Source organism: Corvus cornix, chromosome 1 (genome assembly GCF_000738735.6).
Source record: "Corvus cornix cornix isolate S_Up_H32 chromosome 1, ASM73873v5, whole genome shotgun sequence".
NCBI classification, from domain to species: Eukaryota; Metazoa; Chordata; class Aves; order Passeriformes; family Corvidae; genus Corvus; species Corvus cornix.
The window spans coordinates 50442192-50462355 of NC_046332.1; the positions used below are offsets into that span (position 1 = coordinate 50442192).

The 20164-nt window shown below is 34.6% G+C and overlaps 1 protein-coding gene across 7 annotated transcripts in view; it reads left to right on the forward strand.

Annotated features, from left to right (window-relative positions):
* The window catches only part of NBEA (neurobeachin), a 467670-nt gene that overhangs the window by 243210 nt on the left and 204296 nt on the right, over window positions 1-20164 (forward strand). For all 7 annotated transcript variants that reach the window (XM_039566467.1, XM_039566482.1, XM_039566485.1 and 4 more), the window contains 2 exons: window positions 892-1000; window positions 5080-5246. In XM_039566467.1, the coding sequence (XP_039422401.1) occupies window positions 892-1000; window positions 5080-5246 (276 nt within the window). The remainder of the gene's footprint in view (window positions 1-891; window positions 1001-5079; window positions 5247-20164) is intronic.

Genomic DNA, 20164 nt, shown 5'->3' on the forward strand with positions numbered 1-20164 from the left:
GATGCTGAAAGAAGGAAAATCCCAGACCATATTCCACTTTCACAGAAAAAGAAACAGTTCTTCTTGATCCTAAACAGACCTGGCAGATCATTGCATCCGGAAAGATATTTCCTCCCTGCTGATAAGAAGAGCAGAGTAATTTTTAATATAATGGCCAACCCTAGATATGGACTATAGGGCAAGAAAGCAGCTGGTTCCATTCTTGCTGCCCAAAAAGATGTGAGCATTTTTAACAGTGTTGTTTATGCTGCAATTTTATTATGCACCTCATGGTATTTTGTGGTCTTTACAAAAGTCTTAAGTTAATGTGTCTGACTGACATCCTCAGCCTCAGTCCAGTCTTAACCTGTTTTTTCCTCCTTTTTAAGTAAGATTTTTCTATTCCTGATACCTTGAAAACTTGGAAACAAGATGCACTTTTCACTCTAGTGTTTGAAAAAACGTGAAATATATTGATATTATTTTGCAATTTTAATAGAGTTTTAAATCTTCAGTAGTGGCATGACTTTTTAAGACTGAAATTGGAACACCTCTATTTAATATTTTCAATGGTACAAATAAGAGTTTAAGCAGTTGTCTAGATTTTTTAAATGACAATGCAGTATTCGTATTAAGACTACTGTTAAAGACTTACTCAAAATGTATTCTTCCATAAAGAACTTTTCCCTTCGATAATAAATGGAAAACTTTTTTCCATTTAATGTGATTTCTTTCTGCTTTCACGATGCAGAAAAATTTAGATAAAATTGTTTTTTCATTTCAACTAATTTGAAAATTTAATTACAGAAGTTTCACTGATTTTAATTTTTTCCATTGTTAAGTAAATCTGCTGAAATAGTTTATTTGAAGTACATCAAATAAAAAGGCTGATTCTGATTTTTCTTATTTTAGATTATTGTGTCATGCAATGAAAGACCATATAGTGCGTGTTGCAAATGAAGCAGAATTTATTTTAAACCGACAAAGAGCTGAAGATGTCCACAAGCACGCTGAGTTTGAGGTAAGCCTGGGAGCTGGTGCATTTCTGCTTCTCTGTTTTCAGTCAGTTGTCACCTAGACTGTAACTCCATGCAATAAAGATTTTTTTTTTTTCTTCCAAGGAAGAAATTTACATTGAAAGCATTTCAAAACTGCTTTTTAAAAGCTTTGGTAAATGTCAAGCACGAGGAATGGGTTTAATTTCTCATCTTGTCACTGAAATTCATAAAAGCATTTACAGCTTGAAGAAATGCCTTAATCAGAATGTCTAATCTGATAGGGTAGACCCTTTGGTTCATGAAGAACTTTCCTGATTTATTGAAAATAGTAATGCAAATTACCTTAATAATTATTTTTGTTGATTTTTTTCAACAGTATGTATGAGTTCAGTAATAAAGCAATTATACACTTAGGGTACTTTATGAAAAATAAGAAATAAAAATGTTTTGTTAAACAGATTTAATATTTTAAGGTCATTTTCTTCGAACATTTTGAATTTTGGAGCACTTTAGAACATTTATTTTTTATAATTTATATAGTGAAATTTAATACTGCATATCTTTCTTGGTAGTTAGGAATCATTAACCATTGACAGTAAGATTCAGTATTGGAAGATGTAACAGAGTAGCTGGTTCCCATAACTCTTAAATGTCTATAATTCTTATTCTGGAAAGGAGTCGACGCTCTTGCTTTTTCATCAATGAGTGGTACAGTATACAAGTTAAATTACATTGCTTGAAAGTGATCCAAATGTTAGACCCCCCTGTTTTTTAAAATGTCTTCAGTTTAATAGGTTTTCATTTGTTTATACAGGATTAATTTTGTTCCTATTAAAGAAAAAAAAAAGCAGAAGTAATGGTGTAAAGTTAAGACTTCATTTTTGGTGTGACTTTATCAAATATGGGTTTGCATTACTATGGTGTTTCATACAATATTTCATCACTGTTTTTTATAGTTTCTGAACCTGCCTTGTGTTTGCATACCTTGGTGTAGATGTAGGTATATATGTGCAGTCATATATTTCCACATGTTTTACTGCTCAAGTGAACCAGCATTAGCAGTGAGATATACTGACTTAGTACTGATGATAATAAATAGCTATATCATTTTATTAATCTGTCAGAAAATGTCAACAAGCACCTGGTGACTAGAAATAGGATCCGGTAATCTTAGTTTTGATGAGGTTTTTATCACCTTGAAACAGCTCTCTTAAATGTGCACTTTGGTGTCCTAGTTTTTGTGCTCCTTGACCTAGCTGAAAACTGTGAGACACAGTGATATCTGTTGTCATTTTGAATACACATAACCTTTACTTCATTTTGTCAGAGCAGACAGCAGACACTTGTCATATGGGATTGCAACAACTTTATTACCAAGCTTATACTGGATATTTTGAACGTAGATAAAATTGCATCTACAATTAAGTGTATGTCAGAGTGAAGTTTCATATTGCCTCAACAATAAATAACATTTGATATCTATCAGAGCATCATGCAGTAACCTAAGAGGACAATGGAAGATTGAGTTATCTGCTCTTTGAAGAATACATTGAGGTATAAGATCTGTCAGAACTCTAGACAAAATGAGAATATTCAATTAACTTCTAGCTTCTGTTAGCAAATAAGATTTAGAATATTAACTAAATTCCCTAAAGGAATAGCCTCAAGTCTGTTTTATTGTCTGGTAAAGAAACCAGCACATTTTTCATATATGAAAATTTTCATTACATTTCCTGTAGGAAAAGACCGAGATACACTTTTTAGGCGAGTAAGTTTAAAACTGCAAATCATAAAAGAAAATTGTAAAACGTAGACTGTTTTAAATGTGAAATTCACAAGTACTTAAATAAGGTGATGGTTAAAGTCTGAAAGAATGCTTTATATATTGTCTTTAATAATGGTGGGAATATAACTGAACATTTTATTATTCATCCTACTTGAAAGCAGTAGGGACAAAGAGATTTCTGGTAGTTTTCTACTACATGGCTGTATATCTGTCATTTTGTTTTAATAAACTGTATAGGTGTATGTCCTGGGGTTTAGTACATGTTAATCATTGCTCTCAGCTAGAGAAATGCATGACTATTTTATTTTATTTCTACCCTTTAAACTTTAATTGAATCATTATGGGTGAAATTATTTGGCCCAAGCTGCACCAAGTTACTGTGTCTCCTGCATAGAGGGGAGGCCATAGACCAGCATCTAAGTTTTACTCTGTGACTCCAGTTGTAGTTGCAGCCAGGAAAATTCCTCCCAGAATGGATACTTCACAGTTAACTTTCATTTTGTTAACCTTTGTAATTGTTCAGGAAGAAAAATGAAAATTTAATTTTACTGTCCAATGAGCTGGTGAAATATTAACCTCATTACTAAGGCAGATCATTGTACTAATTGGTGCCTCCCTGTACAAGAAGATAAATTGAAAAATGAATTAACCCTTTATGAATTAGTGTAACCATTGTTCTTTCCCAGATAGATTACTTGAAATAATGTCTGTAAACACAACAGAAAGACCACTGTAAAAATCTTATTGAATGCTAATGTGATCTGTACTAAAAGGGTAGTATGCAGAAATATGAAGAATAAAATATAAGGTATGAGGTTAACTTAATTTTAATTGCTCTTTTGAATACTAGAATATTGGATTCTATTCAGCACTATTACAGCTTTGAGTGTTGGCTAAACGTTCTAAAATGGTTCACAAAAACTGTAAGTGCAAAAATGTGTCTTAAAAGGTATTTTTTAATTTAGCTATTTTGAGAACAATCTAGCCTTTAATTTATACCTAGAAAATTCTACTTTTAGTGGATTTATTTTGATTACTCTGGCTGCATTCCCTTTCTTTAGACATTATGAAAGAATTTTGATGAGGAGGAGAAATTGAGTTTGAATTTAGCATGATTTTGAGAAGAGAAGTGGAAAAGTATTGTCCTTATACATAAAGAAAGGATTTATGAAAACAAAAATACACTATGGAATTCTGGCAGTTTAGAAACAAATTTGTGAGAAACTTAAGAACCACAGTATTTATTTTAGAGGTAGTCTTCTCTCAAAGGAAACATGATGGAAATATTATATTTTTTTCAGTTTAAAAGATGAGTGATTTTTTTATCCATTAGGTTTTTAGAAGAGGTAGTATGTTATCAAAATTTTGCCTGTTGTGGTATGAAATAGAAAATATACGCCGTAGTTTTGTAGTTTAGCATCTGTAGTAATAAAATAATCAAATAACTTTTTAATTTCAGGTCTTAATATAATTTAAAGATCAAAATCAGTGTACGTAGTTTTTTGTTGTATATTATCCTATGTATGTTAGAGCTGTATTTTATACCTGACAACATGTGAAACATTTACAAAGAAAGACTAACTTCTAAGGTTAGCCTTGCATGGCCACACATATACACATGCAGAGGTGTATAGTTTAATGGTTTTAATTGCAATTCTGTTGCCTTTGCCCTTGGTATTTCAATTTTTTCATGTTCTGAGTGCTTTTTTTATGGATAATATATAGTAGTAGAACCATTTCAATTGAATCGTGTCGTGGTTTAGAAATAGTACAGAACTACAGAACAATTCAGTGTCCCCACCACGACTCTCCTAAACCAGACACTCTTTGGTCACTTCCACGCCCCTTCCATGGTGGAGTTGAGACTGGAGGCACAAAAGGTGAAAATCGCGAGTTGAGATAAGAACAATTTACTGGAAACAGCAATGAGATAAGAAAGAGAACAGTAACAGCAACAATATTAATAAGAAAAGGTATAAGACAAAGAAGTGGTTTACTCAGTAAGTAAAACAAGACAGGACCCCATTTTGCCTGCCACACTTTCTCCCTGACCAGAGAGACAGTCTTCTTTACTCCTGCCCCTGGCAAGTGACATGAGATAGCATCAAATAACATTAGGGTTTGAACATTCCTCCCTTCCAGCTTCTGTAAAAAATTAACCCTGTGCTGGATGAAACTAGGACAAATGACATGTCCTATTCTTCTGAAAAGTACTTTAATGAGTTTTTTTCATATTGAAAGAGTTTAATAAATAATAATTTTAAGGCAATCATAAATAGCCTGTCTTTAATCAAGTGGATGCTCTTTCATTCCCAGTCGCAGTGTGCTCAGTACGCGGCTGACCGGAGAGAGGAGGAGAAGATGTGTGATCACCTCATCAGTGCTGCTAAGCATCGAGATCATGTTACGGCCAACCAGCTCAAACAGAAGATACTCAACATACTAACAAATAAACATGGTGCCTGGGGAGCTGTTTCTCACAGGTAAGCTGCAAATGTAAAAAGTGTGGGGCTTTAAACATTACTTTCAAAGTTTGAGAGAAGCAGGTATTGTGTAACTGAAGTATGATTTTATTAGGAGTTTAAATGTACTTAAGTGTAGCCTGTGCAAAGCTGAACATAACCAAAGTCCAGCTAAATTACGTGGGTATTCCTATTAAAAAATTAATTTTAAAAATATCTAAAATATGTAATTTCTTCTCTACATAACTGATACAGTATTTGAAGCTTTATTCAGAGCCCTATTGAGTACTGGTTTTAAAAGTTCATTCTATTCAGCATGGAGGTGAAATTAAATGTACATACATCATGCCAAAACTAAGAGCCTTGCTCTTCTGGATCACAAAAATAGCCAGTGGCTAAGGTGCTGACCCTCATGTGGAGGACTTGAGCTGAAATTACTCCTTTCCTTCATTCAGAGCAAGGTCTTGAACCTGGGTCTCTCATGCGAGTGCCGTGTCTGTGAAAGCAGAGACTGCCAAGTCTCTCTCTTGTTTGTGCGTTCTAGCCACAAACACTTGATCATTTATTCAGAGTGAAAAAACTCAAACAAAAGAAATCAAAGAAATCCTGCTCCCAGATAAACACAATTTTACTGCTTGATTTCCCATTTAAATTCCTATTTGTCTGCTCTGAATCACGAAGAGAATAGAAAATTCCATTTTAGCTCTGATAAACCTTTCCAGTAAAAAACATAGTTGAGATGGGTAGTACAAAAACTTTTTTCTAGATAAATATTCTTAAAAAAATATATTTGCATTTATGCTGACTACATAGAATTTAAGCCTATTAGAAAAGTTGCCAACTAATAAATTTGACATGTCAGCAGTGAGGTTTATTAACTAGCACATATACTGTTCATTCTTTTTGTAATTCTATCTAGTTTGTTCTTGAAGTTATACCATGTTTAAAATAAAAAGGAAATTTTTCATGTTCATTACCCCTGTTTCTTCTAAAGAAATCACTCTCTCCTGGATGATGATGGAGATGTATTTATTTTTTAAAATGGTAGAAACTGTGGAAATTCAGTCTTACAGAAACTGTTGTCTAACACCAGAGATGTTCTGGCGGAAATTACAAAAATGATAAGTAGAAAATTGTGATATGGTTAATTCAAAACAGGTTTAGTTCATAAAGGATGCTCAAGTTATGTCTAGTTGAGGCTTAAAGCTGCGTGCCTGGAGAAATGAACATGCTGAAAATAAATGCAATTTTCAGTCCTTTTAATGTCTTTGAATAATGAATAACAATTTTTGAATAATGTTGTTACTCGACTTTGTGAATGGCTGCAGGCACTTTGCAGACTTAAATCAGTTCCTGTTCACTACCTTTTCTGGGTGACTCTGTCTTCTTAGGGCCAAGTAACTTTTATCTCCTGGACTGTTAATGGCATCCTAAATGGCAACAGTCCTTTGCTGCAGCTTTTTTTCTCTTGAGTCCATGATAGTTTCTGATGGGCCATAAAGTAGCTTGACACCTGTGACAAACCTATGAAATTTCTTGCACTGACCAAAAGAAACTCTTATTTTATCCCTGTCACACAACTTGCCCAGTGTTGTCTGCTTCTCAGTTACTGGCAGAGCTGCTTTCCCATTTTTGGTGCTTGCAGTGCTAGGTGCAGTGGTTGGCTTGGTTGTGTTTTAGCTGCAGGCAGCAGCTTAACCTGGAGAAGAGGGACATGGTGACAGTAAAAGGTCTCCAAGTGGGATTCCCCACTTGCAGGAACCAGCTGGGAAATAGCCTTGCACTGCAGGTTTGGCCATGTATGCCATGGTAGTTTTGTGATCCAGCTCACAAGTGCACCTTCTGTCATGGGACTAGTGGACTGTGAATGGGAAGAACTGGGATGACAGCAGGGAGAGGGAAATGCCCAGTGGAAGAGCCTCTGAGCCTTGTTAGGGACCAACATAACTCAGTGGGCAGATCTAAAAGGCTTTAAGGGTAGAAAATGGAGAGGGGTCTCATTGAACTCCTCAGCCACAGAATGCAAAAAGTGGTGTTAATTAGACAGATACTCTGATACTTTTTTATATGATGGAAATTGAGATGGCTTCCAAAATCATACACACCTCTGGTCTTGGCTGGCATGAGACAAAACAGGACTCAAGTCTCCATTTTTAGTTCCTGACAAATAGTTACAGCATTAGCAATCTCTTTCTAAACTCGTGCTTCTCTGTGCCATGAGAGATACAGCCTGACTGGAATACAGAATTACTTTAAAAATACACAAAAACCAGGTTGTCACTCCAGACCTCTACACTTCTGTAGTGATTCTATAATTTCTATTGGAAAAATGTTCCCAGTTCTGAAGGCACACTGCTGTTCAACTTGAGAGCTGGAGACCCTTCATTGAAATGGTGAGTTTAGGGAGATCCTTCTCTGGCCCAGAGGGGGCAGGGTAAGAAACAGGCCGTCACTTCTGCACAATAAATACTTGGGTAATAGCAATGCCTTTTGGCTTCCAAAATAGATAAGGTAAGTAGGAAAATATTCAGGCAGACATGAGTGTGATTCTTCAAAGATTCAAGCTTCCGTTCTCTATCTGCACAGTGGCAGCTGCAGATTTACTGTTAGTTGCAGCATATAGTACAAATATATATAGAATCATAGGATCATTTAGATAGAAAAGGAGCTCTAAGATCATTGAATCCAACCCTTAACCTAACACAGCCAAATCCATCAATAAATGATGTCCTTAAGTGCCACATCCACGTGTCTTTTAAACACCCCCAGGGGTGGTGACTCAACCACCTCTCTGGGCAATTTGTTCCAATGTTTCACAACTCTTTTAGTGATGACATTTTTCCCAGTATCCAATCTAAACCTCTCCTGGCCTAACTTGAGACCATGTCCTATATGTTTTTGTTTATCTTTTCTCAAGATAAACAAACAACTTTCAAGTTCTTTAACATAGATGCTCATGTTACAAAATATTATGGTTTCGTTTTGTCAAATACAACCCAACTATAAAGAAATTTTTTCCTGGTGTTTGCAGTTCAACACAATGAGCTTCTAAGCCTCTTCAGCTTTTGTGTCTTTGCATAATGTCTTTGCAGAAAGTAGCAACCAGCATTTACTATTTAATCTATAGGTGCCACAAAGCTTACTCTTTGTTCATTAAGAAACAAAGAGACTATTAAGAACCACAGAAGGTTAGTACTGAGAGGAAAAGTGAGAGGTCTGACGTTCTAATGTATTCACATTCTACAGTATTTGTAAATTAGGAACTTGAAATATATTATCGTAAAATCTTCCCAAAATGTCTGAAGAAACAAGAATGAAGTTGGATGGTATGAGCCAACAAAATACCATATAAGACTTGAAATTCTAAGTTAGATTATAGTTATATATACATAGCTTAACTAAAAATATCATAAAATCATAGGTGACTTATATTTTAATTAGCTTCCTAATTAGATATTAATTTATGAAGGTGAAATTAATTATGGACAACTACTCCACAACTTGAATAAATGCCTACAAACACAGTAATACTGTACAGCAAATTCCTGTCTATATGTTAATCAATCAGTGAGTTGGTCTGAGAACATCTTTACTCTTTCATCTCCTTCTGACTAAAAATGATAAATAACAGTTTTGAGAAAAAACTTTCATTTTTATTGTTTTTCAATGTTAGCTTCTTTCCTCTTTCACAAATGTTTCCCCTTTATGTCTTAAGGTGAAACCCAAAGTTCTTTTTCTCAGTTTCTTCCAAGTGTGGGCATCAAATCCTCTACAACAAATGGAAGTTTACTGAATCATGTTATTTTAATCTACATATCTCAGACAAAGCATAATAGATTTCTAAATAAATCCCATTAGTTTGTTACAAATCCTGTTCGTGCCCTTAAATGAAACTAATTCTGTTTCCTGCATTTGGGCAATTTGACACTTTTAGGTATCTTCATAATAGCTTGCCCTAAAAATACTTGTTTTCCCTTTTTTAATTTCAGCACTCTACCAAAATTTAAATTCTGCAGGTTTTTCCCATTCAGATGAGAAATTGATGAGCTGGTTATTTCCTTGATGTATTGTCACTTGTTCAGAGGGAATATGCAACATCAGGAAGAATCAAACAGGGTGTTTCATATCTTAGTGTTCCAAGCTTCTTTAAGCCAGCACTTACCCTTAGCTTTTTTCAGGGTTATAGTTTTCATGCCACAACATATGCTTCCTTCTGCCTTCTCTGTCAGCTTCATATGGTGCTTCTCTTCCTCCCCATCTGCATCTCTCCCCATACACATCTTTCTCTTTAAAAAAAAAAAAAAATTAAAACTTCTCTGTACACACAGTTCAAATTCCTTATCAACCATATTTATGCCTATGTTTTGGGCCATAAGCTGTTACTGTCTTATTTCAGCTTCTTGGTTTTATCAGATACCTCAACTTTTCAAAAACTTTAATTCAAGAATATTGAATATATATATCTCTACCTTACAGTTTGTATAGGTTTAAGGCAATTTAGGGCAATAAAAAGAGTTCAGAGTTCCAATTAGCTTTCAAAATCTAAATATGAAATACTTGTCATAGATATTTTCACATGATCAGTTTTGATATTCACAGGAGGACTACTATAATGAGAAAAATGACATTTAAAAATGAGACTTGGTTCTCTTGCTTTCTGTGATTTAATGAAGGAGGTTCCACCTACATTAAAGCAGCTATACCAAATAGCAAGTATACAAGGGCTTTTTCTGTTCAAATCCATCTTTGGTTAAACTAGACACCCATAACAAATTAATCATTCATGGTGGAGGGCAGAGCTGTCAAACTCATTCTGTGGTGAAGACCAAATTCGTCTGGGGAGACAGGCTGGAAATAAAAAGTTTCTTGCCAGACAGCTAGTTTTTTCTCTCTCTGCAGCATGTGCTTCTGAAGAGTTTGGGTTCTGCTGGGGGCCAGAGGGATGAGAGCGGAAAGAGAACTCCCTTTCCCAAGCCCATGGGGGTTGGCAGTTAAATAAGTTGATTCTGGAAAAACACTGTTTACAGCAAGGGAGACCAGATCACAGGAATTTAGAAAGTTGTTTCCCCTACAGCCATCCTTTGGCATTCTCTGACTCTATCTCTATACTAGCTGCTGTCTTAGGAAATTCAGAGAGGCACAGAACCTATTCTAACCACCACTGCAAATCAGCTTAATCTGGTTTAGCTATTCATTCATTTCTGGCTCATTTTAATGGCTAGGCATAAATTACAAAGGGAGCTTTAGAACAGTGGAAAAGATGTAGGACCAGATCCTGTCTACTGGATCCAGAAGCGTGTTTGACATGCCCTTTCTCAGAGGGCCTCTTAAGGTTCTGCATTTTTTCCACATACTCTGTAAGAACTATGACTTTTCTGTAGCTGGAATTGCTGGAAATTGTTTTTTTGGCAGAATATATTTTTCAAAATTGGTCTGATAGAACTGCACACTTTTTAGCTTATTAGCTATCCTGTTACAAGTTCCAAATATTTAGTTTTGAGATGATTTCATCACAATAAAACATTAAGAAAATATTTGTCTGTCTTCTGTTGTTTTTACTTTACTGCACTACTTGAGAGACCTTGAGATCAGCAAATGTTTCAGCAACATATTTTCAGTCCAGTATTAGTTATCCATCTATAGCAGGATTTGAACATGAGTGAGATGATTTTGTTAATCTGATTGCTCTAATGTAGTATTTTACATTTCAATCAACTTTTTAAATTTCTTACTATGCTTTCAACTGCATGGCTGCTCCACTCATTGCATACCCTCTGCCTTCCTTCCTCCCTGACTGCTAACCACTGTTGGTGGAAGGCAGAGACTGTTTGAAGGAGCTGAGGATTTTGACAAGCATGATGGAAAAAGGGGGATGGGAGAATTCTGTATCCTTTTCTAATAATAGTTGTAGGGTGGTATTTACAGCATAGAGATACCTGCCAAGAAAGGAGTGTTGTATAACCAGAGATGAGCTGTACAAGCAACTCCACAATTTGCTTATGTGGGATTTATTCAGTTCTGTATTTGTGCAAGGTTGCTTTGAACTGTGGCGCTGTTCTATGGATTTTTTCCCACAGCTGGAAGAACCTCATAAGAAAATATTTTTTTTGGAAAGAGGTAGTGTTTTCAAATGTTGAGAAACAAGTGGTGCTCAAGAAAGACTTGTTCAACTCTACAGAGAGACTTGTTTATCTCTAGGAAGTACAGCACATTTAATTTCATTATAAAGACGGAAGTCTTCCTTCTTTACTCTGTTTTTTTCCGCTCTACTTCAATATGTTCTCTGTTTCTGCCTAAATTTGGGGCTCCCCTTTTGTTCATGGAAAAAAAAAAAGAGCAAAGCCTCGTAAATTTTGGTTTTATTTGAGACTTAGGGACAAGAGATCCTTAGATGTCAAGTTTCTTTAACTGGGACAGTAATCAGAATACAAATCCAAATTTCATACTGTCAATTTGCCATATATATATTTATTGCAGGACTATACATATACAAAGATGAAGGCCCCCTTTAGCAAACTGAGTGGGAGTTCTGGTCCTCCTTAAGTCTAGCCATGGATTTAGCATGTGCATGCACATGAAGCCATTCAGCTTCCAGGATACTAGTCACAAGAAGAGCCATAAGGGTTAAGACCTGTGGACCATCCAGCCCTATGACCTTCAACTGTAGCTGAATGATTAAGAAACAGAAAGATAGGACAAGTAGACATGATAAAACTCTACTTAGTCAAGTAGACATCTAAAACTCACTCAGACTCCTTCAATTTTCAACCCCGGATTTCCTGAGGAATGTCAAATTCAGTCAGTCTTGATTTTGAATTTTCCATATCTCGGTAGGGCTTCAAGGTCCCTTCTGCCTTCATGTTTTCCTCCTAGTGCCTGCAGCCGAAACAAACTCTGTAGTGGTTATCAGCAGACCGAGCTCAGTTGCTGATATTAGACAATGTTCCTAGCACCTGTTCTCCTTCTTTTCCTGCCTCCAATTCAGAAAGAAGTACAAACTCAGTAGAAACCATGAGGGAAGAATTTCTCATTGCTGGATACCACTTTGCTCGCTTTTCCTCACATGTCTACGTAGTAATACCTGTGCAATACAGCAGTGGATTTCCCATCTTCCCCATATAAAATAATAGAAAGCAAAGAATAAAAAAGGATCAAAAGCCACAGATTTGAAGATTCTGAAAATTTTATGCTTCTAAGAAGGCTGTATTTTCTCAGAAATTGAATTTCTTTGATGCATTCTTTATTTTCTGACATAAAATGGGTGAGAATTTTTAAGTCTTTTTTAAGTACCATTACAATCCAGGGCTCTTTCCCACGTGATGCTTCAAATATATTACAGAAGATAGATGCCAAGCTGTAGATAATTTTTTTTTCCTAAGAGAAAAACCTGCAGTGGTATTGGTAAAATTGGTAGACTTCTCTACCAGAGACAGACATTTCTTGTTGTAGACATCAGAAATGCAAAGTTTAACCAGAAATGAAAACCCAGTGGAACAATTTTATTTCCTTTGTCTCAAAGCCTTAATTTTTTGTACTTTTTAATTTATTATTTATTTCTTAAATTTTTTATTTATTGTTTTATTTATCATTTATGTCCAACGATACTATTGTCAAATACTTTCAGAAATTGAGAAGAAAGTTTGGAAAGGAACTGAAGATTAAATCATCTTCAGGCACCGAGGAAGGTGTAGTATGGTACATACCAATCACATCCTTTCCATCCCCCTTTCTTTGTGGGATATGAAGTGGAATTCTGCAAACACCTCAGAAAACCTTTTCCATGTCTTTGAGAGATTTATAGTTGAATTTGCATGTGCATTATTGGATCATTTTCTTTGCTAAAAATTAATTATATGTGGTTTTAAACCTACCTCTTGTGTTCTTAGTTCCTTTTTCCTCATGGCAGTGTGTAATTAGCTAATATATGTAATAGACTGATCTGTTTTTCTTGTCTGCTCTGTTGCTTGGTTTCTTTTTCTCCTCTTTTTCCACAGTGGATGGAAATCATCATGAGGGTTGATTTCCCCCCCCCCCATTTTTACTTCTCTCTGGTAGAACACCTTCTTCATTCAAAATATTTTAGAGCTTTCCTAAGCCAATTCTTGGAGCCCTATCTTGCAGTATTGCAAGGGGAGTGAAAGGCAAGTACATATGGAACTGCTGCTCCCAAGTGCCACTTAAGAAGGAAGTCCTGTCTTCAGATGTACTGGAGGAGCATGGTTCCTTGGATGCAGGGGCCATAACCACTCTTGTCCCTTCCCTCTTATCTTAATATAGCTTAGCAGGCTGTTTCCTTGGGTTTGGTGTTTCTGTATGCATTTTGTTAGCCTAGTCTGTATGTTCACAGACAGTAAACTATGAAGATCATCCTTAGACAACTCACATTTCTGATTTCTGAAAAAAGTTCCCAGCATATGTCTCTTTTTCTACTGATCAGTTTTGGTTGGGTTTTTTTGTGGGTTTTTTTTGGTTGATTGGTTGGTTTGGTTGGCTTTGGGGGGTTTTTATGATCAATTTTAACTTTTTGAAACAGTGAAAAAATAAGTTTACACAGATTTACTTTGAATGATTCAAAAACACAGTGTCAGTCACAGATGTTACGTGACTTGAAGGAGATTGCTATGCTTGATTATACCGCATTCCTTGTTGATAAAATAGATATGGTAATGCACAGTATAATTCTAAAGCCTAATGACATCATTCAAGTTGGTATTGAAAGTACTGTGTAGGCTTGGTTTTATTATCTGATTTTACATAACTTATGTAGATTTCATACATTTGTTATTATAGGATTTATTTTTTCTTCATAACTTTATTTTTACATAACCTGTAAGCTCTGGGTTTTTTCAGCAGTAATATCTGTTCACACAGAGTTTTGATGTATATTGTAGATCTATTTCTTGTACACTTTCAGACATAATATATCTGAAGATGACAGGTTGCAAGTTACTCCCAGTATTTGAGCTCCCCAGTATATTGGTATCTGTTGTCAATAATATAGACTGTTGGTTATGTTGTAAAGCTCCATTGCTCAGGAGTGTTACGTTTTGAAGTCATCTGTCATGGAGGTGTTGTAGAGATAGGAGACTATTTATGTTTATGGCATTTTAAGTAACTCAGTAAGACCCTTTAAAAGATACAGAAAAGGCTTGTTTACTGTCATCACTGCTCACTTAATCCTGTGACCTTGACATGATCGTATGCCCGTAAAGCTCCCTGCAGGTAGTTCAATAAAACAGATGAACATCAGAGTCCAGTGATTGTTTTGGCTTCAGGAATATACTCTTATACCATAAGTATTTCTTAAACATTCAATAGTGCTGAATCATTTAAAAACCCAATAATGTAGCAAATTATCCAATTGTCTAGATTATTAGAAAATCCACCAAAAAATTCATAAACCACATATATTCTGTGTTTAATTTGAGAACGCTACCCATTGTTTTGAAAAATTGTCTGTATACACAATGCCAAAAGACTAATATTTAAATTATTTCTTAAAATTAAAGTGTCCTAATTTTTCAGATTCCCACTGGGTTGGTTTTTTTTTTCACTTTTCTCCTGATATCAAATTATATTTATTGAGTGGAGATGCTTTTGGTTTTGTTACAGTCCCAATCTGAATCTAAGAAATATTCATGTGGAAAAGATTTCTTTAGGTGATTTACTAGAAGCTATGTTTGCACTTATGGTAGGAAGCAATAAAAATGTACATAAAGAGGAAGGTAAATTTGATGTCTCTTAGGCTCAATTTATAAAAACTACTGAAGCCTTTGGGACACTTTGCCATAAAGGTGTGATAATTTTTATGCATAATATATCTTGTGCTATGTGAAAACATGGAGGAAAGTAAAGCATGATATATTTGCCTCATAGTGAGTGGAAATGTTGTTTTGGTATTAAAAAATGTTCACTTTCATTTTTCTTAATGTCTAGACATTAAAGGTTCCAATTTCTATTAGGTAACAATGCATTATTTTTAAACATATAGTGGTCTTTTACACTGAATATTGCCCTAACCTCTTCTACATTCTAGAATAAAATGTGAAGTTTTCAAAGCTGATGACAGCTTAATAGTAGAGGAAATTTATTTAGTGAACTTCAGAGAGTATTTTCAGTGGTAAAGTTTCATACTGAACTGTTGAGCTAAAAATTATGAAAATTAAGTGAGTGAAACCTGTCAAAAAAGATGAGAAGCCAGAAGCAGGTTTTAATATGTATCTCCCAAACTAAAATGGACTCTACTATCCTTTATGATTTAATCTCAATTAAGAGCCAGTGAGAAGAATGAGAGAAAATAAAAAGTTACCCCACATTTTTTGGCTAAATGCCAGACAAGGTTGAATAAGAAAAAATAGTTTCTTTCATAGTAGTCATTTCATATGAGATCATCATTTGATGATTTAGTAAAAATCTCAGTTTGTATACTTTTAGAGGATCCAGACAGACAAACTGTTTAATTATTCCCCAAGTATACACTACCTTTCATTTTTGAGTCTTGGAATTAAAAATTTAGAAAAAACCTGATTGGAAATTTGTGTGGAATGCCAATTTCTCTGAAAATGTCCTCAATGAAAAAATTATATGGTCTGTTACATTTTAACAAAACAGGTGTTATAAAGTTTTGAAGCCTTGTTAAATAAAACTGAAATATTAAAATTAGTATAAAAAATAGATTGGAATTTATGAATAATTCAATAGTGTTAGAAAAATCTTACCAATTATCCTTTAAAAAAAGGAAAATTATTTATTGCATAGAAAGTAGGTTTTTCTTTAGGGTAAATTGTCCTGGCTAGTGACATCTCAGGTTCTCCGTTGTCTCCAATAGTCCGAAATTTTTGTTGGTTTATGCCTATATTCATCCACATTAGCAGTTGTAAAGGCAAGATACTTACCTTCTACTGGTACTCTCTCAACCCTATTAGAAATTCATAGCTAATATCATCCCTGACGTTAGAGATGCATAAAGGTAGGTCAGTGAATTATGTAATTGGCATGCACATAACTGAATGATGATATCTGCTCCACATATTACAGGCACTTGGACAACAGATGAATTAACGTAGGGAAAGGAAGATTTTCGTACTACCTAAAAAATACTGTCTGACTGAGAAATAGCTGTAGGTGTGACTGAAGAGTCACTTTGTAGATCCTCTGGTGTTTGATCTGACAGAAAATAGGAAAGCTCTGTAAGCAGTGGTCCTTCCTCCCCAGCTTTATTATCATGTCTGCAATCAATAGTGAAACTGTAAAATATCAGCCAAGCAGTTGTACTACTTTTTGAGCTGAATTTCAATATATTAGCATTATTTCAATATAGTAGCACATTTTTCACTATTTTGAGAACAGACAAGAAAGGGGTGAATCCTCTCACTTTCTGTGGCTGTGTTCACCACTATTCACTTTGTTCTCCTTCTGATGGTAAAAAAAGGCAATCAGAAACAAAATTTTTTTAAAAAATTTACTAATCCAACATCAGTGCAGAAACATAAAGTTAGAAGTCCTTTATGAGCTGGAAGAATTTTTGGGAATACCAGGAAGGACTAGTTGCCTTCTAAGTTCTGATATGTCTTCACATTTTACATCTGAATCAAGATGAGAAGAGCCCTTGGGGTCTTTGTCTGAAGGAGGGAAAGATTGCTGGTATATTCCAAGGTTTACTCTATATTTACAAAACAACTTACTTTCTTTTTCTTTTTAAACCATTCAGCAATAATGAAGGGGGAACATGGGTTGCAGGATTTATAGGCGCGAAGTCTGAGGACCCTTCCTCCATTTTCTGCCTAAACATAATGCAACTCAATTTAGAGCCAATTGTGTGCCTCCATTTACAGTATCTAGGTGTTTCTTACCTTCCAAAACTTTCCTGTAGACTTGGATCACTGAAATGTTTTCAAATGATGCTTTACTGAGTGCATTCAGCAGTTTATGCTCTCTAGTATATAGGGGGAGAAAGGGAATGTAAAATGTCTATTTTATCTGGATATTTCATGTATTGAAATCAAGAATTAAGATGTAGAAGTACTGAAAAATTCTGTTTCATTTGTGTTCTGCATTAAGTGACTGTGGTCATGCATGCATTTGTCCCATAGTATGAATTAAGTTACGGGGTATAGTCTTTGAGATTTTCTTCAGCACTGATGCTTAATTATTTTTAGTTTTGTGGTGTAATTATTTATTTGCATTTTCAGTCTTAGAAATTATATGCTTGGGCATATTTCTTAAGAATTCCTGGGTGATGCAGGAATATTTTGCATGTGATTTTGAGGGTCGGTGAGAGTTGTTTATCTGTGGGTCAGGAAAGCAATAGGGGCGAAAAAATGATGTGTTATTTCCATGATCTAAATGTTCTGCAGCAGTAGCAGCAGCTGAGCAGCTCACTGTTATTCAATGCAACATTAACTTTTCCATTAATGCTGGTGCTGTAAAATATGAAGCCCTTAAGCATTGCAAAGTTGCTGCCTGATTTTTGTTCTTTTACATGGCTGCGTATATTTGCATGCTACAGCCATTATATGGAAAATCACCGTCATTACTTTTTAGAAGGTCATTTTCTTATTGTGCTGAATACTGTTAGATACAGAAAAGCCTTAACAGAGGAAAGGATCTTTAAGCACATTCACTATAAATGCTGTATTTTTACTTATTTGTTGCTATTGTTAGATGATGGTAGCCCAAGTGTCAACGAGATATTTTACTTCTCAGTTTTTTCTTTATTTATTCATTAAATAAATAAAAAACAAACCTCAAAATAAACCCCCTCAAAAACAAAACAAAACAACAACAACAAAAAAAAAAAACCCACAAAAAAACCCCCAGACATGAAGAAAGCCCTACTTTTTCTCTAAAAACAAAAGTAAACAAAACTGTTTAATTTCATTTCTTCCCCTAGGAGGAGGAAATGGACAGTAGGAGGGACAGTATTAAATATTATTTTGCACCAAGATAAATTTTTGTTACATCATAAACATGATTCGTATTATTCAACAATTTTGAAAATGCTAGATTTTTAAAAAACTGAGTAACTGTGGAGATTGGAATTGTGGTTATTCAAATTTCTTGTATTATTTTAAATATTTGTTGAAAATATACACATTTATAGGAATAGTGGATTTAATAAGTGTCAATAACAAACCAGAGCAGCAATTCATGGTACTTCCAACCAAGATATACCAACAATTCCACCTACTCTCCCCTCCAGAATTCACAGAACAGTTCATATGGGAAAGCAGTCACTTTATGCCCTAAATAATGAAGTTATAGTCTTAGTGGTGTTAGTGAGGTGACATCTCAACACTGAATAAATCATATCAGTCTTTATCTATCTGCCTTGTTTTCCCCATCTGTAACATGTGAATTGTGGTATACTGCTAACAAAGTGATCTGAAATCTGTTGATGGAAGAAAGAGCAATAAAAGTATAGCTTAATAAATATCTTTTCTATTAAGAGAATGGTCTTAAGTATTCAGTGCTGTTTCGCTTTATTTTTAAACCTGCTTTAGTCATGTAGCTCTTTAGGTTTTTCTATGCCTCAGATTCACTGTGTTCGCTGTTTTGATGCTTAAATCATCATCATCATATGAACCAGCATCAGCATGAGAATAACAGGATTTGTGTGATGGCTCCTACAGAATCCATTCTAGCTGCATAAGCCATTACCATTGCTCTTAAGATCTGTTTCTGGCATTTATGGACCAGGATGAAAAGGCACATCTGATTTGTCTAGTGAGCTTCTTACTTCTATATTCAGTTGAATGATTCTGATTCTTTCCTGTGGTTTTCTCTCCCAGCTCTCTGTCTTACAGAATTTTTGAAATACTAATTTTCTTTTTTTTTAAATTCAGGTGTTTTGATGTCTGCTATTATTTGATTTCAGGTACATGTGGGAAGATGAATTTAGTATCCAAATGCTAAAAATAATAACATTTTTTATTACATAAATGTACACACTATCCATATTGAGCCTTAAGTCTACAAAGAAATTCTACCCTGGTTTCATGACATTAAATTTGCAAAGAATTTTAGAATTTATTATATTCTTTACATTATGAAAATATTGCTTTTCAGGAATTTCACTTAGTTTCTAAGTTAATAATTTTGGAATTTTTTCAGTTCTGTTTAATAAGCAGTGATCTGAATGGCATGGTGTTACCAGCCCAAGTTCTGAACGTGCACTTACTAAACCCTCAGTTAGGTCTTGCCTAAATCTTGTCCCAGGACTGTATCCTTCCAACATAGGACTATGGGTTTTCTCATTTATTTTTCATATACTACTGAGAAAATTCTTAAACTTTTAAGGGTGTATCCAGGGTGTATTTCCTCCTCAAACCTGTTCAGTGTCTTCTCTGTATTGCTGCCCTGGCTGGATAGTGTATCTGTATTTACCAGTGCCAGCAATGTGGCACTCAGAAATGTCTTAAGTAGCTAATATGGGGGCTTTTCAGGATTAGGAAAAAAGGGAATAAAGAAAGTAAGTGATCAGTTCAAACTTTTTTTTTTTTTTAATTGAATAAGTTACTTGTGATTGATGAAACAGTTTGGAACAAGAGAAGCTGTATAATTAGAATTGTCTTATAAACTTTTTTTTTTTAATGAATTCAGTATTTATATCAGTTTGAAAGAGCTGGCATAAAAATCAATACCAATACACGAGCAAATAACATATAAAAAATAGTATGTTTTGAAAGCTGAGGAATAGCAGAGCTTTTAGCACAATATGCAGATTAGAACAGCCTGTGAAAATAGTATTGTTGTGTATACAGGATAAAGATCTTTGTTTCATTAAATATCTGTTTCTGCTTAGAGAATTTTTTTTCTTTGGTATCTTAAAAAAAAAATCATCCTCCTGAAGCATTGAGTGTTTCTAGATTTGGGAAGCAAAACAGTGAATATTTTAACTCTAAGTTCTATTTTTTTCTAGCCATTAAAACTGCAAGGAG